This window comes from Eutrigla gurnardus (assembly GCF_963514095.1).
Source record: "Eutrigla gurnardus genome assembly, chromosome: 8".
In the NCBI taxonomy this organism is placed as follows: Eukaryota; Metazoa; Chordata; class Actinopteri; order Perciformes; family Triglidae; genus Eutrigla; species Eutrigla gurnardus.
Window position 1 is genome coordinate 10,681,735 of NC_139922.1, and position 23,102 is coordinate 10,704,836.

The 23,102-nt window shown below is 40.9% G+C and overlaps 1 protein-coding gene across 17 annotated transcripts; it reads right to left on the bottom strand.

Moving 5' to 3' along the window:
- Positions 1–254: 254 nt before the first annotated feature.
- Positions 255–22,399, bottom strand: ralgapb (Ral GTPase activating protein non-catalytic subunit beta). Of its 17 annotated transcripts, none has more exons than XM_084015185.1 (32): positions 22,263–22,399; positions 21,067–21,287; positions 18,110–18,312; positions 17,733–17,899; positions 17,457–17,643; positions 17,018–17,149; positions 16,616–16,794; positions 15,949–16,017; positions 15,343–15,494; positions 14,583–14,814; positions 12,942–13,143; positions 12,660–12,827; positions 12,460–12,574; positions 12,101–12,248; positions 11,886–11,950; positions 11,631–11,775; positions 9,861–9,988; positions 8,826–9,008; positions 8,560–8,708; positions 8,085–8,272; positions 7,801–7,904; positions 7,486–7,641; positions 7,249–7,314; positions 6,544–6,753; positions 6,109–6,267; positions 5,792–5,960; positions 5,244–5,369; positions 5,005–5,141; positions 4,779–4,887; positions 4,511–4,589; positions 3,480–3,628; positions 255–2,518 (listed from the first exon to the last, which is right to left on the bottom strand). In XM_084015185.1, the coding sequence occupies exons 2-32, from the start codon at positions 21,241–21,243 to the stop codon at positions 2,325–2,327; spliced, it is 4,647 nt and encodes a 1,548-aa protein (XP_083871311.1). In that variant the 5' UTR covers positions 21,244–21,287; positions 22,263–22,399; the 3' UTR covers positions 255–2,324. The 17 variants fall into 17 exon arrangements, with proteins under 17 accessions (XP_083871311.1, XP_083871302.1, XP_083871310.1 ...); XM_084015176.1 differs by having other exon boundaries at positions 7,486–7,638; positions 9,861–9,997; XM_084015184.1 differs by having other exon boundaries at positions 9,861–9,997.
- Between the last annotated feature and the right edge of the window lie 703 nt (positions 22,400–23,102).

The window sequence follows — 23,102 nt, forward strand, 5'->3', positions numbered from 1 at the left end:
GTGGCGGTTTTGTCAAGTTAATATCCGGCTTGATAATACACTTATACACCAGACCACCTTTATTGCCACACAGGCCACATTCATTCTATGTGGGCTGCAAATTTTCATAAGAGAAAATGAAATGTCTGCATTGAAATGTAATTTTAGCTCTCAAGCTGCTTCTGGATGGGGAAAGAAACCCATGAATATGAATTTGTATTACTTTTTATTCCTCATAGACATCCTGTGAAGTCAAATATTAGGAATGGGAGAAATTAAAATGTCAATAATAGTTTTAATTGATGCATGTTACATTCAATACCCATTGTGATGCTCCCACACATAATTGCATACATACAGAACTTTTCGCGCCATCTCAGATGAGGAATGCAACAGACGACTTGTAAATGCCTTACACTATCATATATTTACATATCATCCTCCGCTTCTGTACATGGCAAATCTTTAAATATGATCAAACGTCAGGAGTAACATAGGATACAATTTATGACTGATTGTATGTAGTTTCCTTGAAGCATATTTAATGTACTTTTTTTTTCCTTCCAAAAAAAGGCATGTGCATAAAGCACCGTCATAAAAAGTGAGTCACACATATTAGACATGATAGGTTAAAAACTCCACGCCTCCTCTTCTTCATTCATATTTCACAAGATAAAACGTCTTCCTTCAGCAGGGTTTTCTTTCAAAATGCACAAAAAGTACAAAAGACATGTAAGGTAACCAAAGGGAATAGAAAATAAACGTAAAATGTGCTCAGTGCATTAAGACTTTCCAATATAACAAAGAAACTAGAGGTGTTTGCCCTGTTCCATCGCTGTGATAAATAGATTCACATTGTTACAGGCAGACAGTGAGAGGGCTTGAACCAAAAACCAGAAGTACAGTGAGTAAACAAAGTGAAACAAATTGTGAGGAAAAAAACAAATTGTGAGGAGCAAAAAAAGAAAAAAAAAGGTGAAGGCAAAACTGCACATTTCTGTCATCCAAACGGAATATTTCTGAATATTCTCTTTTTGGTTTAGAATTTAAAAAAAATACAGCTTTTATCAGCCAAAATGTGAAAGCTGTACGTAATGCTGTTAGCTACATTGAGTGCTTTTGGCCTTTGAATACATCACCATAGATTTGTTTGGAGGAGCAAGACACTTCAACTGTGCTATAGTTATGCGTGATATTGCCAGACTTCAAAACCTAAAATGTCTTTGTGGTCATTTCGTATCAGCCCTGCAAACAACCAAGTGCAAACTCCAGGAGCTCTGTAACTACGCTCACTATCAGTAAACTCAAACGTTACCAAGCATCAAGAGTAAACCAATTCAAGATGGTATGTCATGATCGAGAAAATCCATCAATCTTTAAATGCCATGTGTGGGGTTGGTTTTTTTAGGGGTCACCCTGACTCCTTGTAGTGTAAATTATTTGACCGACAAGCATTCATGTGGCCACGCACACGCACTCACACATTCACACTTACAGTGCAGTGGCTGTTGTGAGATGGGACGACTTTCCGACTGGCACAGAGACGAGCGCAGGTGTCAAAAATGACAGCCGCATACAGTAATACAACGCAGGAGTCCTATAAATCATCTGGAAAATAAAAAATATATAAACACCATCATCCGTGTGCTCAGAGATGGCCGAATGTGTGTTTGCACGAGGAAGACTTCAGCAGTTGTCTGCGAGTAGATGACAATTTGTTGTGGAGTTAGATTATGGGTTAATGCTCTCAATCATTTCCTCCTTCTCGTCCAGCTGCTTTGAAGCAGCAGCGATGAATCTTACAAAACGTTGTTTTTTTACATGTTTATCTCCTTGGCAAAAATCCATCCATAGATCTGTTAAAACAGATATTCAGATCTGGAGTTTGGACACAACTCTGTATTACCAAACCATCATGAAATCCGTTCATATCACAGGGTTTAAAGGACAGACTTTACATTTTCAGAAAGGCCAACAGTGTCACTGTTGTATTGCAGGTAATGACAAGCAGAAACTCTTTTGCCACGAAGCACGAACCTAAATGAAGAGAGACGCTCGCCGTTGAACTCCAGCCATTCAAATCGTCAATGAGTGGCTGCGACATAGAAATGCAGCTTCTTCCACCTCGGCATGGTTTTGTTTTTTTTGACACTTTGCTCTCGGAGTCAAAGGCAGACAGTGTTGATATATGTTTTCATATAAATAACAAAACAGTACAGTATAAATATAAAGATTCTGTGTGTGTGCACGCACAGTTGTAAATGGTGTATGAGTATATGACAAGAGTGTGTTGTTGTTGTTGTTGTGTTCGCGCTTGTGAGCCAGTGTTAGGACAGGGCAGGGGGTTAGAGATGAGGCTTTCCCTCCCCCACCTCGTGGAAGAGCGAGGTGTAAAACTCCGGCTCCAGTTGCTTGTTGCGGTAACGCTGGACAATCTCAGTTATTTTCTGCTTCCGTCTCACGTGAGGCGGGTTGTACAAGTCACTTTCCAGACGCTTCCGTCGGCACACGTTGATGACCGTTTGGCGCACAAGGAACCCTGTGGAGGAGGGTGCAAACACAGGAGCTCATCAGGCCAAAGTCGTCACATAGGGATGTTTTTCAGAATGTGTACAAAAACATTTCATAAAAATGAGGGCGGAAAAGATATTCCAACATTTTACTATCTGCTTTTACCAAAGCTGCAAAGTTGAAATATTAACTCCCACACATTAATGTTTTAGAAAGCCAAAGCAACCATCAAACATAGCTTCCAATATGCCATCTGTTGGCCAAGAGTGGCATTACACACATTGAAAGCAGCAGAGTGAGGTTTAATATGTTTTTCAAGGTAAAGTTATGAATCAGCATAGGAGGGATAACAACGTAGTATTTATTTTATGGTGCTGCTGAACAATGACATTTCCACTGGCTTTCTCTCACTATTTAACTGACTGAATGGTAAATGGACCTGCATTTCTATCGTGCTTTTCTAGACTTTTTGATCACTCAAGGAGCTTTACACTACACGTCTACATTCATCCATTCACACACCTTCATATCGATGGCAGCCTGCCCATCAGGATCTATTCTAATCTAATCCATTCACACGACAATAGCACAGCCTTCGGGGGCAATTTGGGGTTCAGTATCTTGCCGGACACACGACAGGCAGACTTGAGGAACCAGGAATCAAACAACAGGATGACTCGCTCTACCACTGAGCCACAGCTGCTGCTGTATGCTGATACAAGTTCAACTTGTGAACACAAATAATACCCACACCTTCTTTGTGTTACATCACATTGAAAAACAACATAAACACAAATGGAGTTTGTTTCCTATAACCATAAAATATTTATGTGCGCATATTATTACTTCAGTAAGCTCATCAATGATCGTAACAGATTCCCAGTGAAAACCCGCTATGCATTAAGACTTGCTGCCTTCGATCTTTCTGATGAGGAGAAAATGAAACGTATGGTAGGAGAGGATAAACAGAGAAAGTCATGAGTCATTACCTAGTGCTCTGCGGCTGACCACCATGCCGTCCACCAGGGGAATCACCATGCCAAATTTACCCACAGCTCCGTGCAGCCGGATCCTGAAGAGTCCCGTCTTCAGAGGGTGGATGAAGATCAGAGGAACGTCCTTTTCTAGTAACCCTGACCTACAGCAGGAACAATCAGACGGCAGACATTAGCGGGGTGATGAACTAGAGCAATAGATTAACATGGAATCATATTGGCATGATTAAATACATAACATGATAAAAGCACCACATTTAATGATCACAGCCTCATTAATACCTGCCAATAATATCTATTTCCACAGATCAGACAGCAATCACGTAGAACATGCCTGAACTGAAGTGGAAATGCGGACAGATTTTCAGTCCACATGAAATAATTATGTTGGCAGAGAAAATGGGTCTCCTCTGATTCCGTTTTCAGCATTTAATTGCACAAAATACTTAGTTTGGTTTAAAAATGAGAAAAGTTTAATTAAGCAATTGCACACAAATGTCAAGCATCTATTATCTTTTAAAGGAAAACGAGTTGCGTCACTAATTAATTTAACTGTTGTCATGTTCCATTAGATCTCTAACCGCCAGACAACATGACATTGTTAATTTGGTTAAATAAAGGCAATTTAAATCTGTTGAAAGCTTGTGGTCCGTGGCCTCAAATGTCAATCTATCCAAGGTTTTTACAACAAAGCTGCTGAGTAGCGTGTTATCTCAACCCTTAGTAAGGGAGGCCAAAGCAACGAACAGATCATGTTTCACAAAAGCTGAATTTTCCTTTAAGCCACTTCACACTCGTTACCGTCACAACTCTGACACAGTTCCTTTTTCCTGCCTGCTTTTGCACACAGTGCACGTTGTACTTCCTGTTTTGCACTGTCTGTTATCCTGCATCTGAGTGCACATGTTGTTTTGCAGAATTGTTTTTTTCTTCTTCTTCATTTTTGCACCCAACCAAAACCAATACATGAGCCATATGTTCCCCATACTGGCAGCAGAGTGTTTTGAGTGTAAACCTCAGAATACCTGCAGGAAGTGCTGTTGCTCATGCTAGCTTCCAAGCCTGTGCTGGTTTCCGCCAAGAGATCAGACAACGGGAAGTTCTCTAAAAAAATAACACAAAAACAATGACATTCATGTACTTGAATCCATTGGTCACATACATACACAAAAACATTTTTACAGACACCTTTTAAGGCCACAAATTAATTCCTCAAATATGTTGTGTGGCATAACTTACTGACTGAATAAGAGAACATGCTAGAAAAAGAAATAGAATATAGCATGTGCCTACCAATATCATCAAAGCGCTCCACCCAGACCACAAACACCTTCGTCTCAGGACCCAGTGGTGGAAAAGACTTTCCAGTCGATGACCTCTTTGTCTTTACCAAAGGACTAAGCTGCAGAAAGAGCACAATAATCAGAGAGTTTAAGCAAACACGACATAAAACAATTAGAAATCCTAATCAGTGTTGTCAGCATTGAGTTCACACACACTAATTTAAGCCAAATGTTACCTTTTTGGCAGACTCCAAGTTTTCAGAATGGTTGGGGAACAGCTCCAGCGTGAGATTGGGTTGTTTTGGTAAACCAGGCATGATTTCTGTGTTGGAGTCTGCCTCCACTGTGGAGTCGCTCTGCACTGATGACTCCTCTGGGAATCAACAAACAACAACCCCGTCAACCCTCAATCTCTCACTGGGGTTTCATCATATGCAATATGCATCATGTCATACTCTAGGTAGGAAAAACTGACCAGAATTCTCAGATGGAAAAGATGGAACAACGAAGGCAATCTCTGTCAGAGCGTCAGCGTAGTATAAAACTTTCTTCTCCCCGTTGAACATCGAACCTCCTGTGTCCTCAGGAGTAGTTGCCTCCTCTGCAGAGAAAAGAAATCAAAAGTTCAACACAGACATTTTATATATATATACACATAACTATATCAGCATGCAAACATACACAAGACAAAGAAAAAAGTATACACTAAAAATATAATACAAAAATCAAATCAATAATAATAATAAATATATTAAAAATAAATAAAAATGTGTCTCCTACAGCTTGTAATCACTAATATCCAATTTCATCATGTGATACTGGCAACATAAAGCAAAGTATGCAAAGCTTCCATCTCCAAATTCATACTTTACAAGTCTGTATGTTTCAGTTAAGGTTAGTATGTCATGGTGTTTTGGATAACACCATAAAAATATCCAACATGTAGATAAATAACAGAAGCCATGATGTGCATTCGTATTAATCTTCCTCCGATCTAATGGAGTAATACGCTTCGTAGCTTACCGGTTTGTTGTATATCATTGCTGTCGGAGCAGGAGTTGAGGGACCAGCTGGTATCTAGGTGTCCCGTCCACCCTGGGTGGCGTCCCACGTCCACAGGCCAGCCCAAGGACAGCAGGAACTCCAAAAAGTGGGGCTGGACGCTGGAAGATGACTCCACGTTCCTCAGGATCTGATCACCACAAGCACAACAACACATTCATTCTTATTCAGAACTTGTTCCACACATATTAAGGTTAACATCTGTATGTTTAATTTCAAGTCAAGTCATTTTTATTCTAACTGTGAAGAAAAGCCAAACTGGTTGTGAATTCCCTCACCTCAGGACTGCTTTTCTGTCCGGCCCTCACATAGAAAATAAAGACAGTGTCAAATGGTCGGCAGGGAAGCAGGTCCAGGTAGCTGATGTCATCAAAAAACCCAGGCAAAGAGGACTCCAGGCCAATCAGGTGAGGAGGTAGACGACTATTGTTGGGCTCCTATCAACAATAAATTAATATACATGTATTACTACATCAACAATAACAATACTAGGAATGTATACATAATTACTACATCATACATTACAGTATCGTTACCAATATAATATTTTCATAGCATACATTCAACAGACTTAAATAGAATCACAATGCAAAAGTACAGTTAAGTATAAGTGGCTGGAGGACTCGGATGTAATATTTGCTGTCGGCATAAAATGTTTTCCGCAACTTCAATCCAAGACAATTTCTCATCAGCCACATATTCTGTTTACCAACCTTGAGCGCCTCCAGAGACAGAAAGCCAAAGTGGGAGAGGAAGAGACGTGCTGTCTGGAACTCCTGCGAGGGCGGAGGGGGTTTGCAGTCTGTCAGTGGGTCCGGGTAAGGCTTGGACTTCCAGATTTCCTCGCTGTGTCGCTCTAAGGCGTTCTCATACTCTATCTGCTTGGTCATCAGAATATGAAGCTTCTCGTGCTGAACTTCCAGCTGAAATGAAGAAGGAGATGGTGCAATTGTAAGTGGCTGTGGCTGATGAATGGCACTAGCTTGTAAACATTCACCATTAACCCACAAGGAACAAGTCCCATAGTCCAAATAACAAGGTTTCACCTCCCCAAAGTTGATGTGTGCACCTGTGATTGAAAACATCTGTATAAAGCATTTAATTGGAGAAACCATTTTATTAGCTTAACCTATACAACCCAATCCAGTACAACACCTTGCCAAAGGATATTTAATTATATTTAATAATTCAGTCTTTTGAAAGTTTTGAATGTTCACTTCACTTGTTTACTGTGACAAAGTTGCTGATTCAACCCTGCAGTCATTTTTTCAGAAATTACAAATTGTTGCTCAGGTACTGCACTGGATTGAGAAACTGCACATCATCCAAGATGTTCTAATGCTTCCACCAAACCAAATGATGTGACCCCTGTTGTCCAAAATACACGAAAGTTGAATTTCCTCTCTCCAACAACTCACGTGTGGGTAATAACTCATCAGTGCATTTGCAGCTCTCGAATCATCCTGCCAGCCCATACAACCCACCTGAGTTTGATGTACAATAACAAACAATGTAAGAGACTCATTTACTTCAGGCTTATTTTTAGCCATGAAAACATTCTTGTTCCAGCTTGTGCCTGAAGGAGAATAATTCATTCATTAACCATAATGTGGCTACAAGCTCAATAACAGGGTTTAACAGGAAGTGAATCTCACCTCTTTACTGACAATGTCATCTAAGTCAGGAATACTGACATCAGCTTTGACAAGAGGGATCTTATCCACCTCTTCGGGGAAGGGCCTCTGCTTGACATTGTACTTGATGCCCACAGCATTGTTGGGTGTTGGACGGCCCTCAGGGACAAACACCTGCTGTAGGAGGTAAGAAGGACGCAGATAAGTTACCAGCGAAACAATGGAGAGGTTTTCAGAAGCAAAACTCCAGCGTGTCATTTAACACAACATTTCTGAAACGGTATTGGTTTAGCACCGTTGTCTTTCATGATGCAGTAAACTACAGTGCAATCTCACCCTCTGATTGACCCGAGCTCCTCGAGGCTGGTGAAAGAGCTGCATGGTCCAGGCATGCCTGCCAGCCGTCCCTCTGATCAAAATCGTCACTGACGGACTCGGGTCTGTGAGGACAGAGATGCTCTCATTTATGGAGAAAAAGGATGGCATGTTGCCAACTGGTTTTACTTAACCAGTGCTTGGGACATCCCAGGTGATACAGTCTCTACTTGTACATTACATATAAACCAAGTTACACCATAATTCTCAATATCTTAAGAAACTGGTATAACTAAGCTACTTACTCTGCTCATTGCCGAGGGGCTGCTCCAGCATGGCGAGGATGACCGAGTTGTCCAGGACAAAGTAGCGGAAGTTGCTGGCTCCTGTGGCGCTGAGGCGGGCGTAGCGAATGAGGGTGTCTTCATTCAGCAGGCTGCAGGTAGAGGCAGGTCCGCTCGGAGAAGGGAAGGCCCCCAACACCTGCATGATACTGGGGAACACCACAGCAAAACTAGGTCAACGGGGACAGCGTGTTTTACTTGTGTGTGGAGGTTCAGCAGAAAATCAGGGAAAACTAGGTCATTGTATCAGCAGCAATAGACAGAAATTCATAATTTAGTACAATGACTAAACTAGAAAAGTCAAACCAAGTTAGAAAATTATTTTTGTAGTAAAAATATAATGTAAAAGTATGTAAAGTAAATAAGTTGGTAATGACATTGTATTGTTGATATATATATATATATATATATATATATAAAAACTGAGGAATCTTACCAGGACAAAGTCGCCTCAGCAGCGTCCTTCACCCTCATTGAAGCTGGATTGTGCTCCTTCTCCCCTTTATGCCGTACTTCCTGTTCCTGTCTGGACTTGCTGCCAGAGATTCCCAGCTCAACAATCTCCAACACTTCTACCAAACAATCCTGATCCATAAAGGAAAGGAAAGAATAGCAACAGAATCTCAGAGAAGGAGAGCAGAAAAATGTATCCCTCTCTCAGACAACATATTGGGGAAACTGTAATCGAGTGTTTAAACGTACCTTCTCATCCAACATGTCAGGGTGCTCTGTTAGCCATACACAGAGAAACTGGAAGGCAGCTACGATCATGGAGTGAAGGTCTCGGGACTGAAGAGGAGCTGGACGACTACACTGGTACACAATGTACCCACATATAGAGCTGACAGCACGTTTACGGTCTGCAGAGTCCACTCCCACCTTTACCTGGTTGAGACATGTACAAAAAGCACAGGAAAATATGTTACCTAGGGTATAGGCTAGAAAATTCTTCATATCCAGCACTTGAGCATTTCTGGTAGGCTGTGGTGTGTGATTGCTTATCTGTTAAAAATAAAAATATAAGTTACAGTATATTTAGAACTAGCATTTACATAAACTTAAATTTCCCTTTCTTCCCCTCAGTACTCTTTATTTATGTCATATCAAGTGCCAGATATTTACATTTTTATAGCCAAATTCTACGGTTATACTCTACTTTTCTAAGAGGCGTGTCAGGTGCACCAGTTAACTGGAACCAGCTGTACAGCTATTACCAGGCAGAGGAATTGCGGGCTCCATCCAGAAACTTTCCTCATTCTGGTAATTTGTGGTACTGTGTTGACAGCTTTAGGGCAACACCCTTGTGATGAAATTGGACATTTCTGACTTAGAAGTTGACTTGAACTGCCTGAAAGCACCACTCGTTTTGTTCTCTGTGAGGCTAGACTGTCTCATTTCGGAAGAAGTTGCACTAGATCACTGGGACCAGGCGTAAAGAAAAAGTTATAAAACCAGATAAGTTAGTTTTAGGCCACCAGTTTCCATGATAACAGGCGCAGACTTTTAGTAAACCTGATTTCTTGACTTTTTTTTCCTGTAAGCCTTGTTCTTGAAAGATAAGATGTTTTTTACCTGCAAAATAGTTGTGGTTTTATGAAATAATAGTTTTGGTTGAAGCGGCATGCACGAGTGAATGCTTGTAGAGACACGTGACGTTTATAGTCTCAGCCTGGCCTGGACAGCTAGTAATGATTGTAGATTGGTAAATTGAGTCTCTGTGGTGTTCGGGTTGTGTACCTTTACCTTGGCAAGCCCAGCCAGCAGCTCCAGGGCCGCCAGTGAAATGCTCATGTCTTGCCTCCACTGGGAGTTGAGTCTCTGAGTGACCAGATGGATGCTGCGCACCAGCAGGCCCGCCGCCGTATCTGGAAGAGCTAGACCATATAACACCCCGAAATACCAAACACCGCAGAGAATAGAGCAAAGCAAGATTCAGGCAACACAGCTAAGGTATACAGGACAACAGGAAAAATGTCCCAAGATGCCCAGTAATAAGATATTGAAAACATGCATTAAAATAGTTTGAAATTAGTACAGCACACAATGTAGACTGAAATGTAGAGATAATATTCTGCTGAGGAATAGGGCTGAGTGATTATGTTCTGACTTTTAAAGAAAATAAAACTATATATGATATAATCATCCATTACTAGGCCAATCTGATAAAAACAAAATCCTATTTTCCCATGGTTTATTATCCAAGTGACCCAAGACAAAACATTTTGAAAATAGTCCAGTATTGGGGGAGAACACTGCAGACAGCAGCCGCTGCAATGTAATCATATCAGGCAATTATTCACTGTCAGTGTGCATCCATTAAGTACTCTTTTTCACTGACACGTTCAGATTGTTATGACGAATTTAAAACCACTAAACTTACCCTAAAAAATGAACCCTAAAAAAGTGTTTAACAATAATGTAAAGTTGCCTGAATCCTTCCTGAAAAAAGTAGCAGAGCCTGAGGTAAAGGCTGTGACTAGGGGTGTCCCTGACTAAGAATTTAGTGGAATCTGATTGTTTAAGTCCTGCCTATCATCCATTGATTATTGAATCAGAGGGAGAGAGAGGAGACGCGCTGCAAACAGCTGTTTTACGTGCCTCTCCAAGTTGAATGTTTTTCAAATGCGAGTGCCACCATTAAGTGAATTTCTTCCTCTGCCTAGTTCCACATAATTTCTTTTGTTGTTAATTCTCTCCCATCCACAGTAATTATGTCTCAAGCTGACTTTCATCCATTTCAGTTTCCACTGAATAACCTGAGGATATCTAAACACACTTAATGCTCTAAAACTCTCAGTGACAGAGCTGGCTACAATTTCTTTTTTTCTAAATGTATGAGCAAATTTAAAATCATGCTGAATTGGCAACAGCGTTTGTTTGCAGATCTCTGCCTACTCCCAAATCTCGTTTTTCCTGTCCAGTACTGGGCCTCACGACACAATACAACCGTCCTGTCCCACAGGAAACCCACTGAACACCCCGCCCCCCCATTTCCTGCTGGACGAAGACGCTTATGAGCACAGTGTTCAGTGAAAGTACATTTAACTTATGGGAAAATCTAAATGAGAGGTAATTATCAATAAAAAAAATCCTTGCATCACAATGTCCAACACATACATTTAGAAAAAAATCACTCAGCCCTAATAGGGAGAAAAACAGAAACCATTTAACTACTTTTGATTAGACAATCAGGCAATTAGAGAAAAAATGCAATCATAAGGCACACGAAACATCCCAGCACAGCATCACAGCAAACAACGTTGGTATCACCTACAAAGGCATTTGACCCAACGCTTCCTAACTCTGCATACCACTTTAACCACGTTAGCTATAAAGAGCAAATGTGTTCAACAAATTATACGTTTTTCATTGACCAGCAAGCAGGTGACATTATCGCATTAAATAATATTCCAGCAAGCCTGTTATGCACGATCTGACCACATTTGTGTTAATTCAGCCAGCAGGAGGATATTAGTTTATGTGGAGCAGCTGCTTGTCTCATCTTACCGTAATCTCGAAGCAAGGCCTGGGCAGGACGCTCAGAGTCTGGACTGGTGGCCTCAGTGCTTCCTCCGCTGGTGAAACTAATGCCACTGTTGGTACGGCTGTGACTCTGACTTCTCACAGTCATGTGGCTCCCGTCTATACTCCCCTACCATCGCAAAAACACAGCAATCTTCAGGTCCAATCCATCACACTGCTTCCAACATTATGAAATGTTAATGGTCTATCAGTAGGTAACAGCAGTGATCTGAGCCTTACCGTTTCAGTCTGTGCACCTATGGACTCCAACAGTGCTGAGTCTTGAACAATATTTAGCATTGCACCTGAGGAGTGGTGGTATATAATTAAACAATACATATAATAACAGTCCAAAATGGTTTAAGTCAGCTAGAAACATGCACAAGTATTATGAAGAAGCAAATAAATAGTAAAAAAAAAAATTAAAAAAAAGCTATGAAGTGGTCAGTAGATACCCAGAATGAGCTGTGTGTTAGTGGGGTCAGTCTCAGTCTGAAGCGCTCCAATGAGGACATTGACGAGACGTAGCCTCAGGGACAGGAAAGACACGGGCTGGTCATGAGGCCATCCATCCTCCTCATTGAACTTTCCTTCCAACAGAACCTAAAGAACAATATCAACATGGTGAAGAACTCAGCATGTATTTACCTCCAAGTGGGGATATGGTATGGAACATGTTTCAACAAGGATTTCACTTAAGCTAACGAAAAAGCTGCAAAGACAAAAAGTGAATGAATTCACACTGTAAAGCCGGGAAACATCCTAAATGCTACAGTAAAGTGGCAAATTCAAAACACAGAAAATGTACAGACACCTCTGATTTGATGTTGCCAAAGTGATGTGGTAATGGCAGCATTGCAAGCAGGATGTTGATGGAGGCTCTCCTCAGGTCGGTAGGATTCACGTAGATCTTGAATTTGGACAGCTCCCTGTAAAGAGTAAACAATCTCATGGACTTCAAGAAACAATGAAATATTCCTAATTACATGGTAACTGATCCAAAACCGGTCTAACCTGTCTGGTACTATAGTCTCCAGAGCAGCTATGAAGTAGGGCACCACCACATTGATGCCCTTCAGGTCAGTACAGAAGAGAGAGGAGGAGTTGAGAATGATGGAAGCCAGAACTGGTCGACAGATAAAATCAGAGATCTGCAGACCCTGAATCAGGACCATGTAGAACCTGTAGAAAGAGAAGGCGGAATACTCAAAACAGTTGACAACACTAAAGTCACTAACAACAGCTGATGATTTCTATCAGAATTTTGGTATTGATAAAAAAGTTTGACAGTGTTACCTGGACAGGTAAACAGGTAGAATATCTTCTCCAGTTTTCTTGCTGCAGAAGATGCGACAGAGAGTCCCGCAGGCTTCAGCTCGTCCTGCCTCGTAGCTCTCTGGGAACTCGTTGGCATCAAACATGGGGTTGGACACCATAGAGTCGGTGGACATTTGGGAGCCCTTCCTTCTCAGCTCCAGCCCTACTTGAGTGGCTATTGCTGTAGACAGTGTGAAAAGACAGAAAATGAGAGGATCCTGAATTGTAATGTGGTCATTTGTGTACGTGCACTTATGAGAAACAAGCAAACATAGAGTTATGGCTACTATACGCACACTACAATAACAAAGCACCATAAAGCAGACATTTACTTGCTTTCACAGAGAGAACAAGGACTTCAATGACTGTAAACACACACTTGCATCATTTAAAAGCATTCAACAGGGAACTCTGACACATAGAATTTGCCATAAAACTTAGAACGTATCACTGGCACAGCATACAGTATTGACCAAGCGGAGCGTGCTGGTAATAAAATGTTTTCAGCTGCAAGAACACAATGCAAAATCCCTGTGTCAGCTCCCTCACTGTTGCAATTATATGACTGTCACTCAAGGTACAGAACATTCACTTCATGCATTGAGGCACCAAACCAATAAAATCAAAACTCAAGTGAACTGACAATACAAAAAGGAAATTATAAGAAAAACATTAATGCTGAACTTGAGGGGTCTGAAAGCAAATGATAAGGATTAGTGTAGAAAAGAAAATGAGAACTTAAAACGGGGTGGCGTTGTCACACACTGGAAACGTTATGGTCGAGACAAGTGGTCTGTTGGTGAAACCCATTCCATCACCTTTGGAGAAACGCTGAGAGAACGCTGGTGAACTTGTATATATGACAAGCAGTGGGAACAGAAAACAATGGTGATAATGGCAATGGTCATGAGGAACTCAACTAAAAAGCAGGAAGATTTGTCAAGAAACGCAAATCAAGTGAGGAAAAAAGCTGCCGTTCCTACTTACAAGATTTATAAGAAAGGAGAATTTGGATAAAAGAGGCTGCAAGATAACAGAAATAGTGGAGAGACAGAAAATCAAAGCAGATCCAATATTTGGGATCAATTCATAGAAGCATGAATTGTGTTTTTTTTTGTTCTCCTCAATACATGACTTTTGACCCATTACAACTCTTTAACATTAATCACACATGGTAGACACATGCACGACACTACACCAAAAAGAGAAAAATAAATGGAGAGCCAATGATGAGCCAAATTTCTTTTGAAACAGTAAGTACTGTATGTGCTGTCACCGACTCCTCTAGCGATGATTTGACCAATAAAATGGCTGTATGAAGTACTTAGCATATGGTTATTGTCTATATGCAGTTTTAGCCAAGTTTAAATCGTTGGTGGATGTAAATGGATTAGAATCAGATGGAAATCTCATACCAGGCCACTTCTAACCGAGAAAGGCACAGAAGTTTCAGAGAAAATGGTGAAAAAAGGAAAGGATATCCCAACGACATACAGTAAAAAGTAACATGGACACCAAAAACACAGTTAACTCCACAAAAACACATACTAATGAACAGCAACAAAACAACCTGCCCATGCATGAATTTAAACGCTATTAGCCATTCCCCTCATGTCTTACCGGTCATGCTAGGGTCTCGACTGAGTCCGCTGTGGAGCTTACAGTGGACCAGCGCAGCGTCAAAAAGCCACTGGCCGAACAGATTGAGGATGCTGTTGACCTTTGGCCGTGCTGGGGCTGGCAAGGGCCGGGTCTCCCAACTGCTCTGATTGGGACTGGAAAGCAGGGTCGGCGAGGACGAAGTCTGCTGCTGTTGCTGCTGGGATGCTTTGGTTGGTTGACTACCACTGCCCTGCAGGGTGAGGAGGGATATCTGTTTAAGTTGTTGACAACATGAATACTGTAAATAACAGATCACACACAGAAAAGATTAAATTGATAGAAAATGTCTTGACATTTCTTCACTTAGAAAGTTCTAAAATTGAAATCCAGAGCATTAATATAGCAGCAAACATATATTTGCTATGCTACACTGTTAATAACACTGTTGCTGCTGTTTGCACTGTTCATGCCATTAACACAGATAGCTGCCAGCCGCTGACTCAGCTATCACCATTATTGAGAGCCGTGTGGAGGCAATCCCTATGCTCTGAATTTCAAATTGACAACCAACTGACAAAACAAATAGCAGGTGATGTGATGGGATGGGAGAGAGCGAGGGATGGATGGATGGATTCTACTGACTGGTGTATAGAGGCAAGAAACACTGTCTCAAATTCATTAGCCCTGTTCTGTCAGCAAACAGCAAATCAACAGCAATGTCATGGAAACATTTAAAATATATATATTTGTTATAGTATAATATAAAGCTTGAACTTACAGTTGAACCCTTGCTTGTGGTTTTGTTGACCACTGTATGCCGTTGCTTGCGGCTGTGAGGGGGCGTGGTGTTGGTGATGGAGGGGGGCGGAGACATGCTCATTCTGTTGACTGGGGTGGGCGGAGCACTGTCAGCTCTGGGACGTGATATACCTGTGGACAGGAAGGTAAAATGAGCTGGGGACTAAAGTGAACATCTTTCCCTCCATAGCAGGGAGTAAAAAGATTTCTGATTAGCAAACAAGAAAGAAAAATCATCCTCCCACTTTTCCAGTGGACAGAACTTGTTATGGTTACATTTAATCATTTGAAACCAGTTTTTCCCCATTTCTAATGTTATGCAGGAGAGAAGAGAATGAAATAGCATCAGAGTCTTGTTAACGTGATCATTAACGGTATTTATTTGTAGACATGCAAGACAATGGTTAGATAAAAATCTGCTATAATTGGGGTCCATCGATCTTGATTGGCTTTTGGTGTATCTGGAGCATATAATTTTGCTACAGCAAGATGGAGCCAAGTTGTTAATATCATCACCAACAACAATAAATAGACCAATCCATAATATGCCCACTGCATTATATGATGTATCATCTGATGTCTGTACCATGAGAGAGCAGCACTGGACAAAAAGTGAACACCCTCTCCCGTACATCTCTCTTATCAAGAGAGACACCTACAGTGTAAAGAGAAAAATCACACTGACATGTTTCTATTGAAATGGTATTACTGACTGCATCCTCCATGTTGCTTTAAATCAGGAGTACGGCTCAGAATAACAGCTGGAAAGGAGTAAAACGGTTACAAGAAATGAATGGTTGAAATTGCTATTGTTTGCAAATTGTTTAAATGTCTTTCAGCGCATATTACTATATTCACTACTACATTAGAGTTTTAGTATTTTTAAATTTATTTTTCCTACCGTCCAGCACCCATTGGTATCCTTTGATTTTATTACAATACGAATACTTTTATCAATCATGACAACCGCTTGAGATCACAATAACCACTATGTCTTCATTTATTTTGGTCAAAGTAACATCTCCTTTGCATGAACTGCAGGAAAAACTTTGGAAATGAGACCATGCAACAATTATATAACAATAACAAAAGCATGTTGAATAAAAGGTAGGGACAACACATTTAAAAAAACATCTAAAACACCACATCACGCATTGCAAAATGAGCAGTAATGGTTTGTAGTACTTTGAGTAAAAAGTGCAAAAACACTCCCTCTTAAATGTCTATATTTGACTTTTCTTTTTCATTCTTACCTAAGAAGGCATCCACTAAACAGCTGACGCCCCTCATAGCCCTGAAGAAGATCTGGGGTAACTGTTTCAAACACGGATGCAGCACCACTTCATGAGGGATACCGCTGGAGTTAAGAAACTGTTCCTGAAATTTTGGAGTGGTGCTCACTATCGCAGGGTTGCTCAGGTCAACTGGGTTGCTAGAAACAAACAGAGAAACGAGAAAATCAATTGATTAAAGGGATTATAAACAAGAAGTAGAGTACATAGAGAGGGGGAATACTTGATGGTAAGATATGAGGTACTTCTGCAGTTCAGCTTCTCTGTATGAAAAATCCTCCTCCTGTGTACATTGGAGTTAGCTTGGTGAGGAAAGTTGATCTCTTGTCAGGTTAGAACACAGGAATATGAGGGTTTATGCACCTGAGCATGTGGAGAAAGCGGTACCACGTCTGTGCCACACAGTCATTGTCCATCTCTAAAGGAATAAGGCTGGCATCTTCATCAGGAACTTTAAACGGTGGGAAGGATGGTCCGTGGGTAAAACGCAAGAGCCTGGATTGAAAAAGTGAGATAGGGACAGATTGTGACACTCAGTAGAGAATACAGACACATACTTACTTGTTTTTTCCTAGCCAAACATTAATATATTTCCCACTTCTACTACTCAGTAGTCCAACATTCTTCTTCTCTCTGTAGACATAGGAGTAAAACTGGTTTGACAAGCCAAGTGACCAACTATCTTAACTCTAATCAAACAACTCGACAATATCTCTGGCATTAAACAAAACACTGTGACAACCTGTTTGAAACCTTTTTATGCACTGAAACCAAGTTGCAGCTGAGTGGATGCCTTTCTAACCTTGATGTCAGGGCACACGCTACTCGACTCCACTGCTCTACAACAGGAGGGTGGTGTCTCCAGTTGGCCAGCATCTCCCTCGCCGTCTTCCAATATGGTGGCGTGGGAAAGCATCGTGCACATGCCAGTAGCCACACCTCAAACAACACAGCCATCAACTTCTCTGCCAGTTTCTCTGCTACTCCAACTGAAAGATATTAGGGGATGATTAAAAACCATCCTCAATGGTTGGGTAAATACAGCAAAAGGGGATGTGGAGGACAGGGCAAGGCATACCTCCAACAGTGGGCGGAGCAAGTAATGTGTCGTTGATACGAAGCAGGAAGAGCAACAGCACCTCCCAGGTTTCCCTCACCATGGAAACAGACTCTCGTGCCAATTTCTGGACTGCAGTCAGAACCTGCTGGCAAAGCCTGATGTGGTTTAGACTGTGCTGTTCTGGTCTGCAGGGGGGCAGAGTGTTTGAGATGAGGAGAAGAGGAAATCAGAGAGAGATGGAATAAGTGAGAAAGTGTAAAGAAAACAGCAGTCATATAGGTGACATCAGTAGTCAGCGATATACTGTATGTTAGGTGACTAAGAGTTGTAGACATGGTCCAAAAACAACAGTTAATGGGAGATACATTTTCATCTGTGAACATGTGTTGACATACCTTGGTACAAACACGTTGTAGAGATGTTTGAGGATGGTCTGGATGTACATATTGGGCTCCCTGACCACCGGCTGAGGCATGGAGTCCCTGGGCGACACCAGTGCCATCATCCAGTCTGTGTACACATCCACACACAGCTTGACAGTGTCCCCCTCGAGGGGGAGGGTGAGGCCATAACACAGCACCTCCATGGTCCACTTCACCTAGAAATCAGAAATGAAAAACAGTTTTCATTTATGTCAATGTTTTTTAAGTTATGGGTTTGTTTTGTAGCATTTCACAATGTAGCATATTTCAACAGTGCCATATTCTGCAAATGCTGCCATTCATTCGATACAATACCATTCCTTTTGTCTCAACTGTCAAGTGTGTAAGCGTACATGTTTAGCACATGATTTACTGATTTACGGCCTCATAACAAGGAAGGCCAAAGGTTTAGGGTCAAGATGATGAACACAACGACTCTCCAAATCATATGTTGTTTAGTTTCTTGCTAAATGTAAGTTTTAAAATGTGAGGTGACCATGAGTGTTCAGGAAGGGGCCCTTAAATAAAATGTATTATTATAAATCAAACACAGACCAGATATTCAAAAGACCAAGTAGTGCTCAGAAACCAGATCATCATTTTCCAGTCAAAGTAACATTTAAAAATTGGTGTAAATGTATCAGAGAGAACAGTAGACCGGGGATGACCAAATTAATTTCTTGCCCATAATCCTGATCCAAGTCCTAACAGGTGTCTGACCTAACAGGACCAAATCCACCAACAAAATTAGATTGCCCCCCCATAACACAGCTACAAACTTTGGTTGAAGTCAGCCTTCATTAAACGCCTGCGTAACAACCCTGCCTTGACATATTCCTGCAATATTTTGTATACATTTCCTGTAGTGCTTTTTACAATCTTCATGAAAAAGGGAACGTCAGCATTGTCCTCAGCATGAAGTGAAGTTCAAAGCAACAGCAGCACTATACAGATGTATAGCGGACCTGAGCAATACTGCAATATGGAAACATTTCATAGTCAACAAAGCTCCTCTCACATCCATTCCTTAAGCATGCTGCTGTCATATCATTAATGGAAAGTGTTTTAGATTTTCCAGTGTTTTATCAGAGCACAAGGGAGACTTTTTTGACAGCTGCAGGATACAGGTAAACAAACAAAAGCTCAATCAAAAACTGATCTGGCATTTTATAGCTTTTTATTATTATCCCAAACTGTCCTCATAGAAGGGCTCATGACATCCCTTTTAAAGATGGCAATATTGTTTATCATTGAATATATGCTTGTGAAGCTTTTAGATAAGAAATTAGCCATTAAAAAAAACATTCGTTTTTATCCATGCACAAGGTATAAAGAAAATAAACATACACATAGGTACCCAAACTGTGTTCACTTTCATTAACATGGAAGGTGACATGAAGGGAGGGGGAAGTGTCTGTTGTTTTTCAGGCCTACCCCTCCTGCAGAGAAAGTAGATGCTATCCATGTGGCACTCCACCAGTCATGCCTTTATACGCCAGAGTAGCTACTATTTGGCTTCATTGTCAACCATAACATGTGGGCAAAATCAGGGTCTAAACAAATACTATCATCCACATAGTGAAAATGGCATTGGTAGCATCATGCCATGATTCAAATGCAGGAGCTGGGTTAAGGGAATGGTGATCAAATGCAAATACAGAATAAATCCAGCTCCATTGTGCATGCAACCTCATGACACAGTGACATAAAACACAAATCCAACATAGCACTGGTCTTTGTCACAAAGTTTCCCAGCAGCCTAGTGAGATATATTACATACAGAAGAGCTCAAGTGCAGATGAAAGCAAGGGGGAAAGGCTGCCTGTATACAAACCTGATAATGACATACTGAAAGGAAGTATAGCTAAAAAGGTGCCTGTGCTTTAACAAAGTCCTTAAAGTCAGGGTCTGGAAATGTTTCTTAATTACATTTTTAGTTTTTATACATTTCCAAAATAAAGGGCATGAGTAACACCTTTAGACTGCAAAAAAAAAAAGATAATTTCATCCAACTGAAATACACAATTAAATATATATTAAATATAAGTTAGTCAGGGGACGGAAACAGCGGAGTGCAGTTACTTTTGACCATACCTACATTGGTTTTCCCAGTAATGATACATTTATCTATGTATACTGGTTCTGACTTCTTGGCCAGGTCACCCTTGTGAAAGAGATCCTCGATCTCAATGGGCTTTTTTACCTGGTTAAATGAAGGTTCAATTAAAAAAATCACTTTTTCACAGTCACTGTACTTTTGATTGTTACTGTATATGTTAATAGCATCTAGTTGGTGCAGCTTGAATACAGCACTTAAGACAACACCAGCAATGAGGCAGCTTAAGATTGTGAGGTGAAAATATTCTGACATTAAGCAGTATGTCCACATCACATTCAACCTACTGATATTAGTAGATTAACCTCAATTGAAGAGTTAATACTAATGATAACCTTGTTCTATAGGAGATTTTTTAAATTAAGTAGTATGTAGGGCTGGACAATATATCAATACTATATCGATATCAGGACATGGACTAGATATCACTTTAGATTTTGAAAAGCGTAAAATGACAGTGTTTAGTATTTGGTAATAAATATTGTGGCGTTTGATTTTCTCCATATCGCTCAACCCTAACTTTAACCATCTTGATATATTTTTTACATGGATTTATCAAATGAAATGGCAAGATATTTGTCAACAAAAAAAATAACCAGCACAGTGGCAGCCCCATCAAACTGTGGTACACACTTAGCACTTACGACTGGAGTTGTCTAAAACACCTCTTATGGGAATAATTTTACAAGCTGACAGGCACTCTCAGAGCTTTCATGATGGAACTGGTAGCTTGGCAGACTACCAAGGCATTAAAATGTTATGTCAAAAATTGTATAGTGCATACAAGGCCCCAAGCTGCAGCAGTGTTTCTCACCTCCTTGTCTGTCTTGAGGATGTTCTCTGTGGCGACAGGGCTTACAGCTGTGCCCAAGGGCTTGACCACAGCATTTGCCACCTCCGTGCCCACGCTGGTGGGATAGGTGTGCAGAACGCTGAGGTGGCCCTGGTCACTCTGCACCACCAACTGCAGCGAGCGCCACTCAGAATACATGCTGCTGATGTGTACTGCACTCTACTCACACCTCCTGCCTCCACCTGCAGACGCACAAATACACAAGTCAACTGGGGGAAGCTTGGGGGAACAGAAAACGACCGTTACTTGCTGATATCTAGCACCGGTAAAGTTGTGTCCTCTATTGTGAAAATACGTCTCCAGAGCTGTCGATATACAGACTGAGAAACACAAACAGCTCTTACAGTGTCATTATTCTTTTCACAAGGTCCATCATTCAGCATAACTTGGTTAACTTAATTAGCTAGCTAGTGTATTTTGGTTGAGAGAGCGATAGAAACCTGCTACGTTTTCAACAACACGTAGCTTAGATAAAATTGTCATTTGGCACATTGCATGCATAGTGAAATAAAGAACGTGTAATAAAACAGTGCATTGGTGTGCGTTAACGTTAGCTACAACGTTAGTTGACAGCAAACAGGTCCCGTCAAACAACCCCTATTTTTACGTTGTTGCTAACGTTACGTCCTCTCATTCTCTCCAGAGATAACAAAAAGTATTACGGTTGACATAATATAGAAATCATTAAATACTCGCTGCTCGTTATGCCATGTTAGTTTAAACGAAGTTATGGACCATTAGTATCCCAAACCTCAGGTCGGTAACAAGCCAAGGAATCACAACCAGGAAACGGTTCTGAAATGATTAGCTTGCTAACGTTAGCTAGCAGTGACATCAAAACATCTTCCTCATCTTGCTGGTGACATTAGCTGAAGTTAGCTGTTGGCTGGCTTTTGTGTTATACGGCCGGTTCTCTGGATAAGACAAGAGGTTGTCGTTTAGAAAACCGGCGGTTCTATGCGCTACCGTGTCAGTTAGTTGTCTCAAACTACGCTGTAGTTGGAGCGACGTTTCTAGCTTGCTTAGCTAACGTTCGCTGCGCTAGCCCGTTCGTTGACATTAACTAGCTTATCCGACTGTCATTATGCTAGCTGTATAGCTTCGCAAAGACGCTAACTTTAGCTCGCTAGCTAAGTAACCAGGGGGAGTTTATTTACCTGGACGAACTGGAAATTGTGTCATAACAGAGCTCTGAAACTCGCAGTTTTTGCTTTCTATGTATCCTGCTCTAGACCACAACAGCGTCCATCTTCGCAATGTCAAGGCTTGAGTGTTGCAGCTTGATGAGCTAACGAGAAACAGGATGCGTAGTTTGTCGCCCCTAGTGTGCCAATAGAGCAACTGCAGCAGGACCTGATGCTGCCTTCAAGTCCTCCTGGAAATCTCCCTTCTCCTCGGAATCCTTCATGGTGCCCATTCAGGTGCTCTCTGGCAGTATTTATCCTAATAATCGTCATAATAAATATTGTTTTTACAATTCAAAGAAAAATACACTGATTGATTTTATATTTTCACCTCTCGGAGGTCAGTGGGACCCCTGATTGAAGTCCTTAGAAGTAACAGGATTTTCTAAATAAAATAAAACGAAATAATTAATGAGTAATACAGATTGTATCCCATGAATTATTCATACCTTTTACCATGCTAAACAAAACTTGATGGCAGGCCAAAATGCTGTAGAAACTTTCATTTTCATAGAAACTAGTGGTGTTATTAATCATATTTTTCTTGATGAAAGAACTCTCTACAAGGTAGAGCTTTTACTATAACATAATATATAGGTGAGGTGGGGTGATTTAGTATTGAAACGCAAAAGATTTGATAAAGAATGGTCTTATTCAATGCAGCAGTGGAGCCTCCCACCAGACCCACTCCACCTGCTAAATAATCATTTCAAGGCCACAAACACACCATACAACGGTTTTCACTGACTCAGTAGAACTACTCAGTAAAATCTGCCCCTAATCAGGCTATTCGTTGGAATATTTACCACTTAA